The 18,971-nt window shown below is 40.4% G+C and overlaps 1 protein-coding gene across 1 annotated transcript in view; it reads right to left on the reverse strand.

Annotated features, from left to right (window-relative positions):
- Positions 1-18,971, reverse strand: part of scn4ab (sodium channel, voltage-gated, type IV, alpha, b) — a 218,761-nt gene that overhangs the window by 136,355 nt on the left and 63,435 nt on the right. Inside the window, exon 2 of the mRNA XM_063037680.1 lies at positions 1,360-1,674. Coding sequence (XP_062893750.1) covers positions 1,360-1,620 — 261 coding nt within the window. The 5' untranslated portion in view covers positions 1,621-1,674. The remainder of the gene's footprint in view (positions 1-1,359; positions 1,675-18,971) is intronic.

Below are 18,971 nucleotides of genomic sequence, written 5' to 3' on the forward strand. Positions count from 1 at the left end.
TGAGAAAGAAGAAAGTATCTGATCTGCTGAGCTTTTCCAATTTTCTGTTTTTATTTCTAACTTCTATTCCCAGTTTTTTAAAAAAATCATTCATTTTTGAATATAAATCTTTTCTTACAAAGCAACCCCTTCATCTTAGGAACCAACCTATCAACCTTCTCTGAAGTACCTGAAATGCAAATATGTTCCTCAGTAAATAAAATGGCCAAAACAGTACACACTAGGTGTGTTAAGCATACTGACGTAATAAAAAAAAGCAGAATGCAGAATCCATTACTGCAGTTTGAAAGAAAGTGCAATACAGGCAGACAAATAAATTGCAAGAACTATGACAAGGTAGACTGGGAAATCAAGAGTTCACCTTTTAGCTTAAGAGAGATTGTTGATGGGTTTGATAACAGGGAGATAGAAGCCCAGTGGTATGTACTCTCAAGCTTTTGTATCTTCTGCCTGACAGGAGAGGGGAGGAGGGAATAATCAGGATAGGAGAGGTCCTTGATTATGTTAGTTGGTTCTCAGCAGCAAAAAGTGCAAATGGGGTCAATGGAGGGGAGGCTGGTTTGCATGATAGACTGAGCTGCAATTACAACTCTCTGCAATTTCTTGTGGCTTTAAGTAAACACAGCAAATGTCCTGTACATGCAGAACAGCAGTAATAACCTTATACTAAACACCAATCCTTCAAAGCAATTACATTTGTAATTTTTCTGTTGTCTGCTGTATTAAACAAATGGCTGCCTATTTTCTGTTTATGTCAGTCTCTTTCTAAGAAAACTGAAACTCTTGGAGGTTATTTCTGAAAACAATTAAAATACTTAGAAATCCAAAGGCAATATATAATTAAATTAAATATGTTTTATATGACTGACATAAAGTATTGATGCAAATAATTTTTGAACCTGGAATTATAGTTGCAAAAGTATTTCAAAACCTATGTTATCATATACATGAAGCTAAATATTTGTACTTAATAGCTTAATATTTTAAACCAGTTTTTCAACAGATTGAATCATCTCCATTCTCAATTCATTGCTTCATTTGATTTTGCTTAGTTTCACTTTTATCAAAGCTGAACTCATCTCACCTGCCATTAGTTAGCTGGTTAGTTAAGCATTTTGGGAGGTGCCAAATGAACAGCATTAGCAATTAAATAAATAATGTCCCCACGTATCAAGAAAATGTCTAATTTACATTTATAGTTCACCTGCAAAAATATCACAGCCAATTTCTAAAACTAGAATCTGCAACTTGATGCTGATTGCTTACTTATAAGTTATCCGCTGATAGCACTCATTCAGGGGCTCTATTCTTTCAAAAATTAGAATTCTGGAACTTTTAATGAATCTGCCGGGGACTTACTCTCTTTGAGCCATAGTAGGGATCCAGTTCCTCCAGAGGCTCGCCGATTAACTCTGGAGGAATATCTCCATAAATGAAAGGCAGAGTTTTGCCAGCCTCAAGGTCACTTTTGGGGTGTAGCTTGTGTTCTTCCTCTTCTACAAGAGGCTTTGTTGGCTTTTCAGCTTTTTCCTTAGCAATCCTTTTCTCAATTTCAGCCAAAGACTCTCTGGTGAATCGACGTAAACTGTCAGGCCCCGGATGTTTGAGGAAACACGCCATCCTCTCATTCTATAGCCCTTCAGTTTAGGTCCCTCAGTCTCCTCAGCAAAACAGCTGCATTACAAAACAAGCAGAGAAAAAAAAGAATCGTCAAAAACTATGAAAATACAAACTGCAGAAATAGAAATTTGGTATACTAATAAGAATTAGTATCTAACATTGCAACATCCTTAGCAATCGACTCAATAAGTGTTCAAGAATTACAGTAAACTGAAGTCATTAATTCAACAATAAACTCAACTATGTAAAGTATGCTAGCTGCTGATGTACAAGATAACCAACAGCAGAGAAATAAAATATTGTAAATATAACAACATATATAGTATTAGGAATTAATACTCTTTTAATCTTTTACATAGAGGCAGAGGGATGAAGGGTGGGGGGGGTGGCATTGGGATGAAGGGTGGGGGGGGTGGCATTGCTAGTCAGGGAAAATGTTACAGCAGTGCTCAGGCAGGACAGATTAGAGGGCTTATCTACCGAGGCCATATGGGTGGAGCTGAGAAACAGGAAAGGCATGACCACATTAATGGGGTTGTATTATAGACCACCCAATAGTCAGCGAGAATTGGAGGAGCAAATCTGCAGAGAGATAGCAGACAACTGCAGGAAACATAAAGTTGTGATAGTAGGGGATTTTAATTTTCCACATATTGATTGGGACTCCCATACTGTTAAAGGTCTATACGGGTTAGAGTTTGTAAAATGTGTTCAGGAAAGTTCTCTTAATGAATATATAGAGGTACCAACTAGAGAGGATGCAATATTAGATCTCCTATTAGGAAACGAGTTAGGACAGATGACGGAAGCGTGTGTAGGGGAACACTTTGGTTCCAGTGATCATAATACCATTATTTCAACTTGATCACGGATAAAGATAGATCTGGTCCTCGGGTTGAGGTTCTAAACTGGAAAAAGGCCAAATTTGATGACATGAGAAAGGATCTAAAAAGCGTGGATTGGGACAGGTTGTTCTCTGGCAAGGATATAATTGGTAAGTGGGAGGCCTTCAAAGGAGAAATTTTGAGAGTGCAGAGTTTGTATGTTCCTGTCAGGATTAAAGGCAAAGTGAGTAAGAATAAGGAACCTTGGTTCTCAAGGGATATTGGAACTCTGATAAAGAAGAGAGAGATGTATGACATGAAAAGGAAACAGGGAGCAAATAAGGTGCTTGAGGACTATAAAAAGTGCAAAAAAAATACTTAAGAAAGAAATCAGGAGGGCTAACAGAAGACGTGAGGTTGCTTTGGCAGTCAAGGTGAAGGATAATCCAAAGAGCTTCTACAGGTATATTAAGAGCAAAAGGATAGTAAGGGATAAAATTGGTCCTCTTGAAGATCAGAGTGGTCAGCTATGTATGGAACCAAACGAAATGGGGGAGATCTTAAATAGGTTTTTTGTGTCTGTATTCATTAAGGAAATTGGCATGGAGTCAACAGAAATAAGGCAAACAAGTAGTGAGGTCATGGAACCTATACGAATTGAAGAGGAGGAGGTGCTTGCTATCTTGAGGCAAATCAGAGTAGATAAATCCCCAGGACCTGACAGGGTATTCCTTCGGACCATGAAGGAGACTAGTGTTGAAATTGCAGGGGCCCTGTCAGAAATATTTAAAATGTCGGTATCCACGGGTGAAGTGCCGGAGGATTGGAGAGTGGCTCATGTTGTTCCCTTGTTTAAAAAAGGCTCAAAAAGTAACCCGGGAAATTATAGGCTGGTAAGTTTGACATCGGTGGAAGGTAAATTATTGGAAGGAGTACTAAGAGATAGGATCTACAAATATTTGGATAGACAGGGACTTATTAGGGAGAGTCAGAGTCAACACGGCTTTGTGCATGGTAGGTCATGTTTAACAAATCTATTAGAGTTTTCTGAGGAGGTTAGTAGGAAAGTGGATAAAGGGAAGGCAGTGGGTGTTGTCTATATGGACTTCAGTAAGGCCTTTGACAAGGTCCCGCATGGGAGGTTAGTTAGGAAAATTCAGTCGCTAGGTATACATGGAGAGGTGGTAAATTGGATTACACATTGGCTCAATGGGAGAAGCCAGAGAGTGGTAGTGGAGGATTGCTTCTCTGAGTGGAGGCCTGTGACTAGTGGTGTGCCACAGGGATCAGTGCTGGGTCCATTGTTATTTGTCATCTATATCAATAATCTGGTTGATAATGTGGTAAATTGGATCAGCAAATTTGCTGATGATACAATGATTGGAGGTGTAGTGGACAGTGAAAAAGGTTTTCAAAGCTTGCAGAGGGATTTGGACCAGCTGGAAAAATGGGCTGAAAAATAGCAGATGGAGTTTAATGCAGACAAGTGTGAGGTATTGCACTTTGGAAGGACAAATCAAGGTAGAACATACAGGGTAAATGGTAAGGCACTGAAGAGTGCAGTAGAACAGAGCGATCTTGGAATATAGATACAAAATTCCCTAAAAGTGGCGTCACAGGTAGATAGGGTCATAAAGAGAGCTCTTGGTATATTGGCCTTTATAAATCAAAGTATTGAATATAGGAGTTGGAATGTTATGGTGAGGTTGTATAAAACATTGGTGATTGGAGTATTGTGTGCAGTTTTGGTCACCTAATTACAGGAAGGATATAAATAAGGTTGAAAGAGTGCAGAGAAGGTTTACAAGAATGTTGCCGGGACTTGAGAAACTGAGTTACAGAGAAAGGTTGAATAGGTTAGGACTTTATTCCCTGGAGCATAGAAGAATGAGGAGAGATTTGATAGAGGTATATAAAATTATGATGGGTATAGATAGAGTGAATGCAAGCAGGCTTTTTCCACTGAGGCAAGGGGAGAAAAAAACCAGAGGACATGGGTTAAGGGTGAGGGGGAAAAGTTTAAAGGGAACATTGGGGGGGGGCTTCTTCACACAGAGTGTGGTGGGAGTGTGGAATGAGCTGCCAGGTGAAGTGGTAAATGCAGGCTCACTTTTAACATTTAAGAATAAATTGGACAGATACATGGATGGGGAGATGTATGGAGGGATATGGTCCGAGTGCAGGTCAGTGGGACTAGGCAGAAAATGGTTCAGCACAGCCAAGAAGGGCCAAAAGGCCTGTTTCTGTGCTGTAGTTTCTATGGTTTTCTATGGGTCTATGTTTTTTGAATCACTGAATTAAAAAGTTACAATATGGTAAAGGATAGAAATTAATCTTCTGATTTTCCAGACAGGAAATAGGGAAAATGGCCAAGAATATCTTAAAATTCATTGAGGTCTCATTTCCCTTGAGCTATATCCAGGTGTTCAGGAGGTTACTTTTGTTCAGCTCATTGGTTAGCATAATCAAGGATTAACACCTGTTTTACATCCTTTCAAGATATTGGATTCCTCCATGTACAGGAAAAACAGAGCACAGGAAAGAATAAAGTAAGGGAGGGTGTTAATGACAAGGGAGTAGCTAGAGGTATAGGACAGGAATCTGAAAAGAGGAACTGATATTAAAACGTATTTAAATCACCTGCATAGATAGTAAAGAATGCAATGTGTGTGATAACAATTTGAGCAAGTAGAGGTAATACATGTTGGGATAAAGCAGGTAAGGTAGAGCAACAGAAAAAATAGAACTAGGAATTACACAAGAGGAGGAACAGTTACTTTATGCACAAAGTATTTAGACCATGAGAAAAAGATGGTGGAATGACAATTATTACAATAACAGTGGGAAAATAGGCTGTAGTAAAGGTAAATTATGAATTCATTCGAATTGAGATCAAAGATAACAGAGGATCAATCACACAGCAGTATGTCAACAGCAACTTAATAGAGAGAAGAGCTGAAGGAACAGGAGTTCAAAATGGTGTATTACAGCTGTTAATTGGACAAAGCATGTAAATTATTTGGAATTAAATAGCGAAGAATACTTCACCTATACAGATATAACCATATAACCATTTAACAACTACAGCACGGAAACAGGCCATCTCGGCCCTTCTCGTTCGTGCTGAATGCTTACTCTCACCTAGTCCCATCTACCTGTACTCAGCCCATAACCCTCCATTCCTTTCCTGTCCATATACCTATCCAATTTTTTTTTTAAATGACAAAATTGAACCTGCCTCTACCACTTCTACTGGAAGCTCATTCCACACAGCTACCACTCTCTAAGTAAAGAAGTTCTCCCTCGTGTTACCCCCAATCTTTTGCCACTTAACTCTCAACTCATGTCCTCTTGTTTGAAACTCCCCTACTCTCAATGGAAAAAGCCTATCTATGTCAACTCTATCTATCCCCCTCATAATTTTAAATACCTCTATCAAGTCCCCCCTCAATCTTCTACGCTCCAAAGAATAAAGACCTAACTTGTTCAACTTTTCTCCGTAATTTAGGTGCTGAAACCCAGTTAACACTCTAGTAAATCTCCTCTGTACTCTCTCTATTTTGTTGACATCTTTCCTATAATTTGGTGACCAGAACTGTACACAATACTCCAAATTTGGCCTCACCAATGCCTTGTACAATTTTAATATTACATCCCAACTCTTATATTCAATGCTCTGATTTATAAAGGCCAGCATACCAAAAGCTTTCTTCACCACCCTATCCACATGAGATTCCACCTGCAGGGAGCTATGCACCATTACTCCTAGATCACTCTGTTCTACTGTATTCCTCAATGCCCTACCATTTACCATGTATGTCCTATTTCAATTAGTCCTACCAAAATGTAGCACCTCACACTTATCAGCATTAAACTCCATCTGCCATCTTTCAGCCCACTCTTCTGACTAGCCTAAATCTCTCTGCAAGCTTTGAAAACCTACTTCATTATCCACAATGCCATCTATCTTAGTATCATCTGCATACTGACTAATCCAATTTACCATCACATCATCCAGATCATTAATGTGTATGACAAACAACATTGGACCCAGTACGGATCCCTGAGGCACACCACGAGACGACGGCCTCCAATCTGACAAACAGTTATCCACTACTACTCTCTGGCGTCTCCCATCCAGCCACTGCTGAATCTATTTTACTACTTTAATATTAATACCTAACGATTGAACCTTCCTAGCTAACCTTCCATGTGGAACCTTGTCAAAGGCCTTACTAAAGTCCACATAGACAACATCCACCGCTTTACCCTCATCAATTTTCCGAGTAAACTCTTCAAAAAATTCAATTAGATTTCTCAAACATGACCTTCCACGCACAAGTCCATGTTGACTGTTCCTAATCAGACCCTGTCTATCCAGATAATTATATATACCATCTCCAAGAATACTTTCCATCAATTTACCCACCACTGACGTCAAACTCACAGGCCGATAATTGCTAGGTTTACTCTTAGAATCCTTTTGAGACAATGGACCAACATGAGCAATATGCCAATCCTCCGGCACCATCCCCGTTTCTAATGACATTTGAAATATTTCTGTCAGAGCCCCTGCTATTTCCACACTGACTTCCCTCAAGGTCCTAGGGAATATCCTGTCCGGACCCGGAGACTTACCCACTTTTATATTCCTTAAAACCACCAGTACTTCCTCTTTTTTAATCATCATAGTTTCCATAACTACCCTACTTGTTTCCCTTAACTTACACAATTCAATATCCTTCTCCTTAGTGAATACTGAAGAAAAGAAATTGTTCAAAATCTTCCCCATCTCTTTTGGCTCCACACATAGCTATCCACTTTGATTCTCTAAGGGACCAATTTTATCCCTCATTATCCTTTTTCTATTAATATAACTGTAGAAACCCTTTGGATTTATTTTCACCTTACTTGCCAAAGCAACCTCACATCTTCTTTTAGCTTTTCTAATTTCTTTCTCAAGATTCTTTTTACATTCTTTATATTCCTTGAGCACCTCATTTACTCCAAGCTGCCTATATTTATTGCAGATCTCTCTCTTTTTCCAAACCAAGTTTCCAATGTCCCTTGAAAACCATGGCTCTCTCAAACTTTTAACCTTTCCTTTCAACCTAACAGGAACATAAAGATTCTGTACCCTCAAAATTTCACCTTTAAATGACCTCCATTTCTCTATTACATCCTTCCCATAAAACAAATTGTCCCAATCCACTCCTTCTAAATCCTTTTGCATCTCCTTAAAGTTAGCCTTTCTCCAATCAAAAATCTCAACTCTGGGTCCAGTCCTATCCTTCTCCATAATTATATAGAAACTAATGGCATTGTGATCACTGGACCCAAAGTGCTCCCCAACACATACCTCTGTCACCTGACCTATCTCATTCCCTAACAGGAGATCCAACACTGCCCCTTCTCTAGTTGGTACTTCTATGTATTGCTGCAAAAAACTATCCTGCACACATTTGACAAACGTCAAACCATCCAGCCCTTTTACAGAATGGGCTTCCCAGTCTATGTGTGGAAAATTAAAATCTCCCACAATCACAACCTTGTGCTTACTACAAATATCTGCTATCTCCTTACAAATTTGCTCCTCCAATTCTCGCTCCCCATTTGGTGGTCTATAATACACCCCTATAAGCGTTACTACACCTTTCTCATTCCTCAATTCCACCCAAAGAGCCTCCCTAGACGATAGTCAAAGAAGAGAAAATGAAGAGTTAGAGTAGCCCATAACAGATGGAATAAAAAGAGTAGAAAAGACTTGTCAATTAGGAAGGGAAATAGAATGTTTGTCTTTATTGCAAGAAACCTGGGAAGAACCCATATGGGGAATTATGGACAGGGCTGTTTTCCCTGTCTGAAATTTATAGTTGAAATGAAATGGATGCCATAACTGTTTGGCAGATTGATTCTTGATATGAGAAGAATAACTGATGATCTCATCAAAATGCCCAAAATTTTCACAGGATTTGACAGGCTGGATGCTGAGATGATATTTCCTCTCATTGGTCTGTCTAAGGACAGATGTCACGGTCTAAGGATAGGTGTGTCAGCCATTTACCACAAGAATGAAAAGATAATTCTCCTTCCAGATGGTGGTGAATATGTGCCATTATCTAAAACTGCCTCAACCATTGAGCATATTCAGGACAGAGATGGCAAGGTTTTAGGTATTGAAAGATTCATGGAGTTTGTGGAGTGCAGGAAAGTAGTGGTCAGGTAAAGAATCAACCAGAGCCCTTGAACCTCTCCCGTCCCCATTGATGATGCAAAGATCATTGCCAGAGGCTCAGCAATCTCCTCCCTCGCCTCCCACAGTAGCCTGGGGTACATCTCATCCGGTCCCGGTGACTTATCCAACTTAATGCTTTCCAAAAGATCCAGCACATCCTCTTTCTTAATATCTACATGCTCAAGCTTTTTAGTCCGCTGCAAGTCACCAAGCTCCTTTTCCATAGTGAAGACTGAAGTAAAGTAAAGTAAACATCTATAGAAGTTTTTGAGTGTATTTATTGACAAGCCAAATCTCTTCAAAGTCCTAAAGAAGTATAGCCATTGTCTTGCCTTCTTTATAACTACCTGTACATCAATATTTTGGGACCAGGTTAGATCCTCAGAGATCTTGACACCCAGGAACTTGAAACTGCTCATTCTCTCCACTACTGATCCCTCTATGAGGATTGGTATGTGTTCTGTTGTCTTGCCCTTCCTGAAGTCCACAATCAGCTCTTTCGTTTTCCTGACGTTGAGTGCCAGCTTGTTGCTGCGGCACCACTCCACTAGTTGGCATATCTCACTCCTGTACGCCCTCTCGTCACCACCTGAGATTCTACCAACAATGGTTGTATCATCAGCAAATTTATAGATGGTATTTGAGCTATGCCTAGCCACACAGTCATGTGTATACAGAGAGTAGGGCAGTGGGCTAAGCACACACCCCTGAGGTGCACCAGTGTTGATCATCAGTGAGGAGGAGACGTTATCAGCAATATCCTTGTAATTTTCCCTGTTCTGAAGAGAAAAACGTAGTTTCCTCAGTCTATCATTCAAGTGCAAGAATCATTCCAGTGCTAGTTCTTTGTAAAGCATAGAGTTCAGATTTGAGCACAACCTTCAAAGTACAAAGTTCAAAATAAATTTTATTATCAAAGCACATACTGTATAAGTCACCATATGCAACCCTGAGATTCATTTTCCTGTGGGCATACTCAGCAAATCTCCAGAAAAGTAACTATAACAGCATCAATGAAAGATCAACCAAAGTGCAGAAGAGAACAAACTGTGCAAATGCAAATATAAATAAATAGCAATAAATAGCAAGAACATGAGATAATGAGATAAAGTGTCTGAAAGTGAGATCATTGGTTGTGAGAACATCTCAATGGATGGGCAAGTGAGTGTAGTTATTCCCTTTGTTCAAGACCCTGATGATGTGGAGTAGTAACTGTTCTTGAACCTGATGGTGTGAGTCCTAATGGTTTTGCACCTTCTACCTGATGGCAGCTGCGAGAATAGAGCATGGCCTGGGTGGTGAGGATCTCTGATGATGGATGTTGCTTCCCTGCAACAGTGTTTTATGTAGATGTGCTTAGTGGTGGGAAGGGCTTTACCCGCGTTGGACTGCTCCATCATTTTACATAGAAACATAGAAACATAGAAAATAGGTGCAGGAGTAGGCCATTCAGCCCTTCGAGCCTGCACCGCCATTTATTATGATCATGGCTGATCATCCAACTCAGAACCCAGCCTTCCCTCCATACCCCCTGACCCCTGTAGCCACAAGGGCCATATCTAACTTCCTTTTAAACATAGCTAATGAACTGGCCTCAACAGTTTGCTGTGGCAGAGAATTCCACAGATTCACCACTCTCTGTGTGAAGAAGTTTTTCCTAACCTCGGTCCTAAAAGGCTTCCCCTCTATCCTCAAACTGTGACCCCTCGTTCTAGACCTCCCCAACATCGGGAACAATCTTCCCGCATCTAGCCTGTCCAATCCCTTTAGGATCTTATACGTTTCAATCAGATCCCCCCTCAATCTTCTAAATTCCAACGAGTACAAGCCCAGTTCATCCAGTCTTTCTTCATATGAAAGACCTGCCATCCCAGGAATCAATCTGGTGAACCTTCTTTGTACTCCCTCTATGGCAAGAATGTCTTTCCTCAGATTAGGGGACCAAAACTGCACACAATACTCCAGGTGTGGTCTCACCAAGGCCTTGTACAACTGCAGTAGTACCTCCCTGCTCCTGTACTCGAATCCTCTCGCTATAAATGCCAGCATACCGTTCGCCTTTTTCACCGCCTGCTGTACCTGCATGCCCACTTTCAATGACTGGTGTATAATGACACCCAGGTCTCGTTGCACCTCCCCTTTTCCTAATCGGCCACCATTCAGATAATAATTTTGTTTTGGGAATAGAAATATTTGGCACCAGTGACAAGTGGGTGAATGAATTGAAAGGTAGGATTAAAATTTAAATGAGAGCAAGTATGAGGGTATTATGAAGGGCGGCAGAGTAGCATAGCGGTAAGCACAATGCTTTACAGTACAGGCCACCCAGATTTCAATTTCCGCCCCTGCCTGTAAGGAGTTTGTATGTTCTTCCCCTGACTGTGTGGGTTTCCTCCAGGTGCTCCAGTTTCCTCCCACACTCCAAAGGTGTAGCGATTGGTAGGTTCATTCGTCATTGTAAACTGTCCAGTTAGGGTTAAACCAGGGGTTGCTGGGTGGTGTGCTTCTGCACTGAATCGCAATCAATAAATAATGCAGAGCTAGGTAAAACGTTTGGGTCAATTAGAAAGTAGTTGATGAGGAGCGGATCTCTTGGGATACACAAAGGTGATGTCTTTCAACCAGTTAGAGGGGTGAGCTCATCATTTATAAATAACCAAAAAGTCAACAATAGCCAAAGATAGAGAAAAACACTTCCTTACATGTGTGGCAGGTAGTGCAACTGCCTTAGAGCTCCACTAATTCAAGTTAGATATTGACCTCCAGGGCTGTCTGTGAGGTGTTGTACATTCCTGGTATGATTGTGTTGGTATCCCCCAGTCATACTACCCATCCATAAATGTGCTGATTGGTAGGTTGCATAGCTGCTGTTAATTACTCCTCATGTGGGTGGGTGATAGGAAAATCAGCGAGAGATGATGGGCACGTGAGAGAAAGTAGGTTACAGGGGATTAAGCGGAGGATGGGATTGAGAAGAGGCAGTGAACTTGATGGGCCAAAGAGCCTCCATCTTTGTCGTGAACAAACCTGATGTATCACTCTTTTAGATTAAATATCCCTCCAAAATCAAACAATTCTGTTAATTGGAATTTTCTTTACAGAGTTTTACATAGATTTGGTCTACAAACATTTGTACATGACACAATTATTAAAACTATACAGGCACTATACGACAATCCTACTGCTCGGATTAAAATCAATGGATATTTATCTAATAGTTTTACCCTAGAAAGGGGCACAAGACAGGGTTGTGCATGGTCACCGCTACTCTTCGCATTATATCTGGAACCATTAGCTCAATACATCAGACAAAATGAAGATATCAGGGGAATTACTATTAAAGGGACAGAGCATAAATTGGCCTGTTAAGCGGATGACATTTTGATCTATCTAGGGCAACCAACATACTCTTTACCTAAATTGATGCAATCCTTTGAACAATATGGCCAATTATCAGGATACAAGATCAACACAGATAAAACCCAACTACTTTCATATAACTATAGCCCACCAAGAGAAATTGAAAGTAGATATCCTTGGGCATGGCAAACAGAGTCCGTCAAATATCTGGGCATTGTTATGCCAAAAGATTTGGCAAAAGTATCAGAATGCAATTATCAGCCTATATATAAAAATAAATTAAGGAAGATATAACAAGATGGAACCTAATTCGTTTTCTTGGTCTCAGTTCAAGGATTGAATCTATTAAAATGAATATACTGCCTAGACTGCTATATCTCTATCAGACCCTACCAATAGAGATTAACCAAAATCAATTCAATGAATGGAACAAGATGCTATCAAGACATATATGGCAAGGTAAAAGGCCGAGGGTTCGTCTCAAAACTTTGCAATTAGCCAAGGAAAAGGGGGGATGGGGCCTACCTTCTCTTAGAGATTATTATTTTGCAGCACAGTTGAGAGCCGTGATATGCTGGTGCAACCCATCATATAACACTCAACGGAAAAACATTGAGGAGAGGATTCTCTCCGTCCCCATACAGGCAATTTTGGCTGATAACAACCTACAAAGTTACATAAATAATATTGACAATCCATGGGTGAAATGGACTCTTAGAAAATGGAAAACTATTATAAAAGAATATAAACTACAGAGAGACATTGCAGTTCTTAAATGGTGTGCATATGACTCGGATTTTACGCTGAATAAACTGAATGCTAGATTTAAGGACTGGACAGCTAAAGGAATAACAGCTATTTGCAATATAATGAAAGAAGGAAGACTGTTCAGCTTTGAAATGCTCAAAGAGAAACACTTATTAGAAAAACAAGACTTTTACCGGTATTTACAGATGCGACAGTATGTTAATAGGACAGTTAAAAATGTAACCAAGGCAAGTACATGTCTGATGGAGCTATTTAGAAAAGCATATAATTCAGACAATGGTAGTAGAATAATTTCAAGTGTTTATAAGGGTTTGTCAAATCTTAAGACACATTTGACTTCATACATTAAAACAAAATGGGAGAAGGAAGGAGGGATAATAATATCTGAGGAAGACTGGACAATAATATGGAGATATCAATGGAAGTGTACCAGTTCACAGAAATGGAGGGAGTTCCGGTGGAAACACTTGATAAGATATTTTATTGCACTCTCTCAGAAATCCCATTATAATAGTAACCCCCCTGCTTGCTAGAGAAATTGTGGAAATCAAAATGCAAACCATTATCATATTTTCTGGGAATGCCCCATTATCAAAGACTATTGGAGTGGGATACATAATGCCCGATAGACATCTTTAAATGTGAAATACCCTGAGAGAGTAAAACCATATATTTTGGGTATATACCTCAAGAATGGTTGAAAAGAGATAAATATTTAATGAATATACTGCTGGTGGCTGGTAAAAAGACCCTTACTAGGAAATGGTTATCACAGGAGAGCCCAACTTTAAATGTATGGATGGAAATTACAATGGACATTTACAAAATGGAGAAGATAACACCATCTGTTAATCATAAGTTGGAACAATTTTATTCATATTGGAAAAAAGGTTTAACTACATAATACCTCATAGGTCTGATTTTATTCTCACGAATCAATGAATATGTTGTAAAAAAAAAGATCACTCCCTACTCTGTACATAATTTTCTTCTTTTGATTGTTCTTTCTTTCCTCTCCTTTCTATAAGTGTACATCTCAGATAAATATTTGGAGATTTGTGACAAATATGATTATTTGATGTATATGTACAGTATCTGAAATACATCTTATGGAAATGTTTGTTTGATGATGAAATTCAATAAAAAATAAATTACAAAAAAAAAATAGAGATCATGGAGTCGGAGGAAGTGTATTGGCATGGATAGTGGATTGGTTAACCAATAGAAGGCAGAGAGTTGGTATAAACGGGTGTTTCTCCGGTTGGCAGTCAGTGGTGAATGGGGTGCCGCAGGGGTCGGTGCTGGGCCCGCAGCTGTTTACCATTTGCATTGATGATTTGGAAGAGGGGACTGAGTGTAGCGTAGCAACATTTGCTGATGACACTAAACTGAGTGGAAAAGCAAATTGTACAGAGGATGTGGAGAGTCTGCAGAGGAATATATATAGGTTAAGTGAGTGGGCCAAGGTCTGGCAGATGGAATACAACGTTGGTAAACGTGAGATTATCCACTTTGGAAGGAATAATACATGAGCACTGGCACTGTTGATCAGAGATAGTGTCATGGCTGCAGGAAAGGTGGATGCCATGGAGGGATTGTCTATGGAGTCTCTGTAGGTGGAGGTTCGGAACAGGAAGGGGTCAATAACTTTACTGGGTGTTTTTTATAGACCACCCAATAGTAACAGGCATATCGAGGAGCAGAAAGGGAAACAGATCCTGGAAAGGTGTAATAATAACAGAGTTGTCGTGATGGGAGATTTTAATTTCCCAAGTATCGATTGGTATTTCCCGAGAGCAAGTGGTTTAGATGGGGTGGAGTTTGTTAGGTGTGTTCAGGAAGATTTCTTGACACAATATGTAGATAAGCCTACAAGAGGAGAGACTGTACTTGATTTGGTATTGGGAAATTAACCTGGTCAGGTGTCAGATCTCTCAGTTGGAGAGCATTTTGGAGATAGTGAACTTAATTCTATCTCCTTTACAATAGCATTGGAGAGAGATAGGAACAGACAAGTTAGAAAAGCGTTTAATTGGAGTAAGGGGAATTATGAGGCAATGAGGCTATCAGGCAGGAAATTGGAAACTTAAATTGGGAACAGATGTTCTCAGGGAAAAGTACGGAAGAAATGTGGCAAATGTTCAGGGGATATTGTGTGGAGTTCTGCATCGGTACGTTCCAATGAGACAGGGAAGTTATGGTAGGGTACAGGAAGCGTGGTGTACAAAGGCTGTAATAAATCTAGTCAAGAAGAAAAGAAAAGCTTACAAAAGGTTCAGAGAGCTAGGTAATGTTCAAGATCCAGAAGATTATATGGCTAATAGGAAGGAGCTTAAGAAGGAAATTAGGAGAGCCAGAAGTGGCCATGAGAAGGCCTTGGCAAGCAGGATTAAGGAAAACCCCAAGACAGTCTACAAGTATGTGAAGAGCAAGAGAATAAGACGTGAAAGTATAGGACCTATCAAGTGTGACAGTGGAAAAGTATGTATGGAACCGGAGGAAATAGCAGAGGTACTTAATGAATACTTTGCTTCAGTATTCACTATGGAAAAGGATCTTGGTGATTGTAGTGCTGACTTGCAGCAGACTGAAAAGCTTGAGCATGTAGATATTAAGAAAGAGGATATGCTGGAATTTTTGGAAAGCATCAAGTTGGATAAGTCGCTGGGACCGGATGAGATGTACCCCAGGCTACTGTGGGAGGCGAGGGAGGAGATTTCTGAGCCTCTGGCTATGATCTTTGCATCATCAATGGGGATGGGAGAGGTTCCGGAGGATTGGAGAGTTGCGGATGTTGTTCCTTTATTCAAGAAAGGGAGTAGAGATAGCCCAGGAAATTATACACCAGTGAGTCTTACTTCAGTCGTTGGTAAGTTGATGGAGAAGATCCTGAGAGGCAGGATTTATGAACATTTGGAGAGGTATAATATGATTAGGAATAGTCAGCATGGCTTTGTCAAGGGCAGGTCGTGCCTTACGAGCCTGATTGAATTTTTTGAGGATGTGACTAAACACATTGATGAAGGAAGAGCAGTAGATGTAGTGTATATGGATTTCAGCAAGGCATTTGATAAGGTACCCCATGCAAGGCTTATTGAGAAAGTAAGGAGGCATGGGATCCAAGGGAACATTCCTTTGTGGATCCAGAACTGGCTTGCCCACAGAAGGCAAACAGTTAGATGGGTTTTTACATAGTAAGGGAATTAAGGGTTATGGGGAAAAGTCAGGTAGATGGAGCTGAGTTTACAGACAGACCAGCCATGATCTTATTGAATGGCGGAGCAGGCTCGATGGGCTGAATGGCCCACTCCTGCTCCTATTTCTTATGTTCTGATGTTCTTCTATTGTGTCTCCAGGAATTTGTCATCTAGGATTCAAGATATTGCACTACATGTTAATAATGGTCACATTAATGAGACCTTATCCTTCAGAGATTTCAAAACTGCATCTGATGAGAGGGATAGAAACAACTTGTATCTACTTTACATCTTTAACATCCACAGGGTATCCCAAAGGAACTTTTAACAGAGTAAACCATCATAAACTAAGGAAGTGCAGCCGTCAGTTTATGAGAAATGAGATCCCAAAGACAGCAACATTGTAATCTCTCAAAAGAAATGTTCTCCAGTAGGAGAACCAGCAGGACGGCAAAAAGACAATTCCCCAGAAATGTATTAACCATCAATAATACTAAGTTGTACTTTGGTCCTCTGAAATTCATTCTGTTTGCTTCATCTGGGGATGAATTTTCTGGCAATTTTAGTTCAGTGAAGTATATACATTGATTAATGGTCACTGAGGCATAGCCATTGGCACGGTCTGAATGAGAAGATTGTGAATTTAAGCCAGTGCCTTCGATTAGGGTCGATTATGAAGTGTTGCACAACCAATCGCCATACTGGACATTTACGTTCGAAGGGATGAAGCTATTTGCTGGCATGCAGTTCCCACAAGAAGCATAGTTTTAGTGATTCTTTCTCATAAATATGTGGTGTTTTTACTATGGATGAGGCTTCTACCTTTTTAGATTAGATTCAGCTTTATTGTCATTGTGCCGAGTAAAGATACAAAGCCAATGAAATGTATTTAGCATCTAACCAGAAATGCAAAGAATAGTGTTATTTACAAAATAACTGCGAATAAAAAGTAAGTGCTACAGCACACAAATATAAAAGTACTGAGACAGTACAATACTGATGCAATACTGCTTAGCGCTGTGATGTGAGGTTCAGCAGGGTCACAGCCTCAGGGAAGAAGCTCTTCCTGTGCCTGCTGGTGCGGGAGCGGAGGCTCCTGTAGCACCTATCGGATGGGAGGAGAGTAAAAAGTCCATGGTTAGGGTGAAATGCATCCCTGATAATGCTTTTCGCCCTGCCCAGGCAGTGTTTATGGTAGATGTTCTCAATGGTGGGCAATTGGGTGCTGATAATCCGCTGGGCAGTTTTCACCACATGCTGGAGTGCTTTATGGTCCGATACGGGACAATTGTCATACCACACTGAGATGCAGTTGGTGAATATGCTCTCAATGGTACAGTGGTAATTTCTGTCAGTATCCTGGGACAGAGATGAGCTTTCTTCATGCTCCGCAGGAAATAAAGGTGCTGTTGCACCTTTTTGATCAGGATGAAGGAGTTCAGGGACCAGGTGAGATCCTCAGAAATGTGGACACCAAGGAATTTGAAGCTTGATACACGCCCCACTACAGTTCCGTTGATGTAGATGGGGACGTGAGTGTGACTCCTGGCATGCCTGAAGTCCACAATGATCTCCTTGGTCTTCTGGGTGTTAAGGGCCAGGTTGTTGTTGGCACACCACGCGGCCAGTTGCTGGATCTTGTCCCTGTAGGCCGTCTCATCATCCCCTCTGATCAGGCCAACCACCATGGTGTTGTCTGTGAACTTGATAATGGAGTTAGAACCATGTACAGGAACACAGTCATAGTGAAAAGGGAGTACAGAAGAGGGCTCAGCACAGCCTTGAGGCACGCCGGTGTTCAGGGTGAGAGTGGAGGAGGAGAGGTTGTCTAACTTAACTGATTGGGGTCTGTTAGTCAGAAAGTCCAAGTAAATGTAAATGTAAATTTAAGTCCAAGTAAATGTAAATGTAAATGTATTTTTAAAGTAAATGTAAAAAATACCATGAATCACAAAAAGACACTTCACCCAAAATCCCACCCAACATTTCTCTTTTAACCAATTGCTAGTTGATTGTTCTTTACATTTACATATTTTGAAAGTCAGGAAACCACATGCCAGTTCTCATTGGCGGGTCAGAGGTTGAGTGTGTTAGCAGCTTCAGATTCCTGGGTGTTAACATTTCAGATGACCTACCTTGGGCTCAGCACATTGATGCAATCACAACGAAGGCATGCAGTGCCTCTATTATCTTAGAAGCTTAAGAACATTTGGCATGTCACCAAAAACTCTAGCAAACTTCTACATATGTACTGTTGAAAGTATCCTGACTGGTGGCAATTCCAAAGCACAAAAGCAAGGGGCTGCAGAGGACAGTACACACCATCCAGTCAATCACAAGCACAACCCCTCCCAACATTGAATGCATCTACATGAAGTGGTGCTTCAAGAAGGCAGCATTTATCATCAAAGATTCCCACCATTCATTCCTACAACAATCAAGTTCTTGAACTGATCTGTTCAACCTTAATCCTACCTCAGCAATGGATGCGATGGAGCACCACTTGCACCACCATGGGCTTGATTCTGATTGTGGTTTTTCACCAATGTGTCATTTTGCACATCTTTTCTTCACTGTCTTGTATAATTTATGTGCTCTGTGTTGTTGTCTGCATATGTGTGCCTGTGGTGTGGTTGCAAGCAAGTCTTTCATTGTACTTGTAGCTCACCATAAAATCACAAACCATACAGTAAGTGAAGAATTAGGCCATTCAGACCATCAAATCTGCTCAGCCATTCAATCATTTATTTTCTCTCTTAACCACATTCTCCTGCTTTCTCCCTGTAACCTTTGACTCCTTACTAACCAAGAATCTATCAACCTCTGTAAAGCCCTCCAATGGTCAGAGTCTTTTTGTGTCAAAGTCAATATGCAAGCCAGGGCAATACGATATGGAGAGCAAACTGTTTTCTATGCAGCAGCCTCCCCTTCACCGTACAGCTAATGAATCCAAAGGAACGGCAGAGA

Source organism: Mobula hypostoma, chromosome X1 (assembly GCF_963921235.1).
Source record: "Mobula hypostoma chromosome X1, sMobHyp1.1, whole genome shotgun sequence".
NCBI classification, from domain to species: Eukaryota; Metazoa; Chordata; class Chondrichthyes; order Myliobatiformes; family Myliobatidae; genus Mobula; species Mobula hypostoma.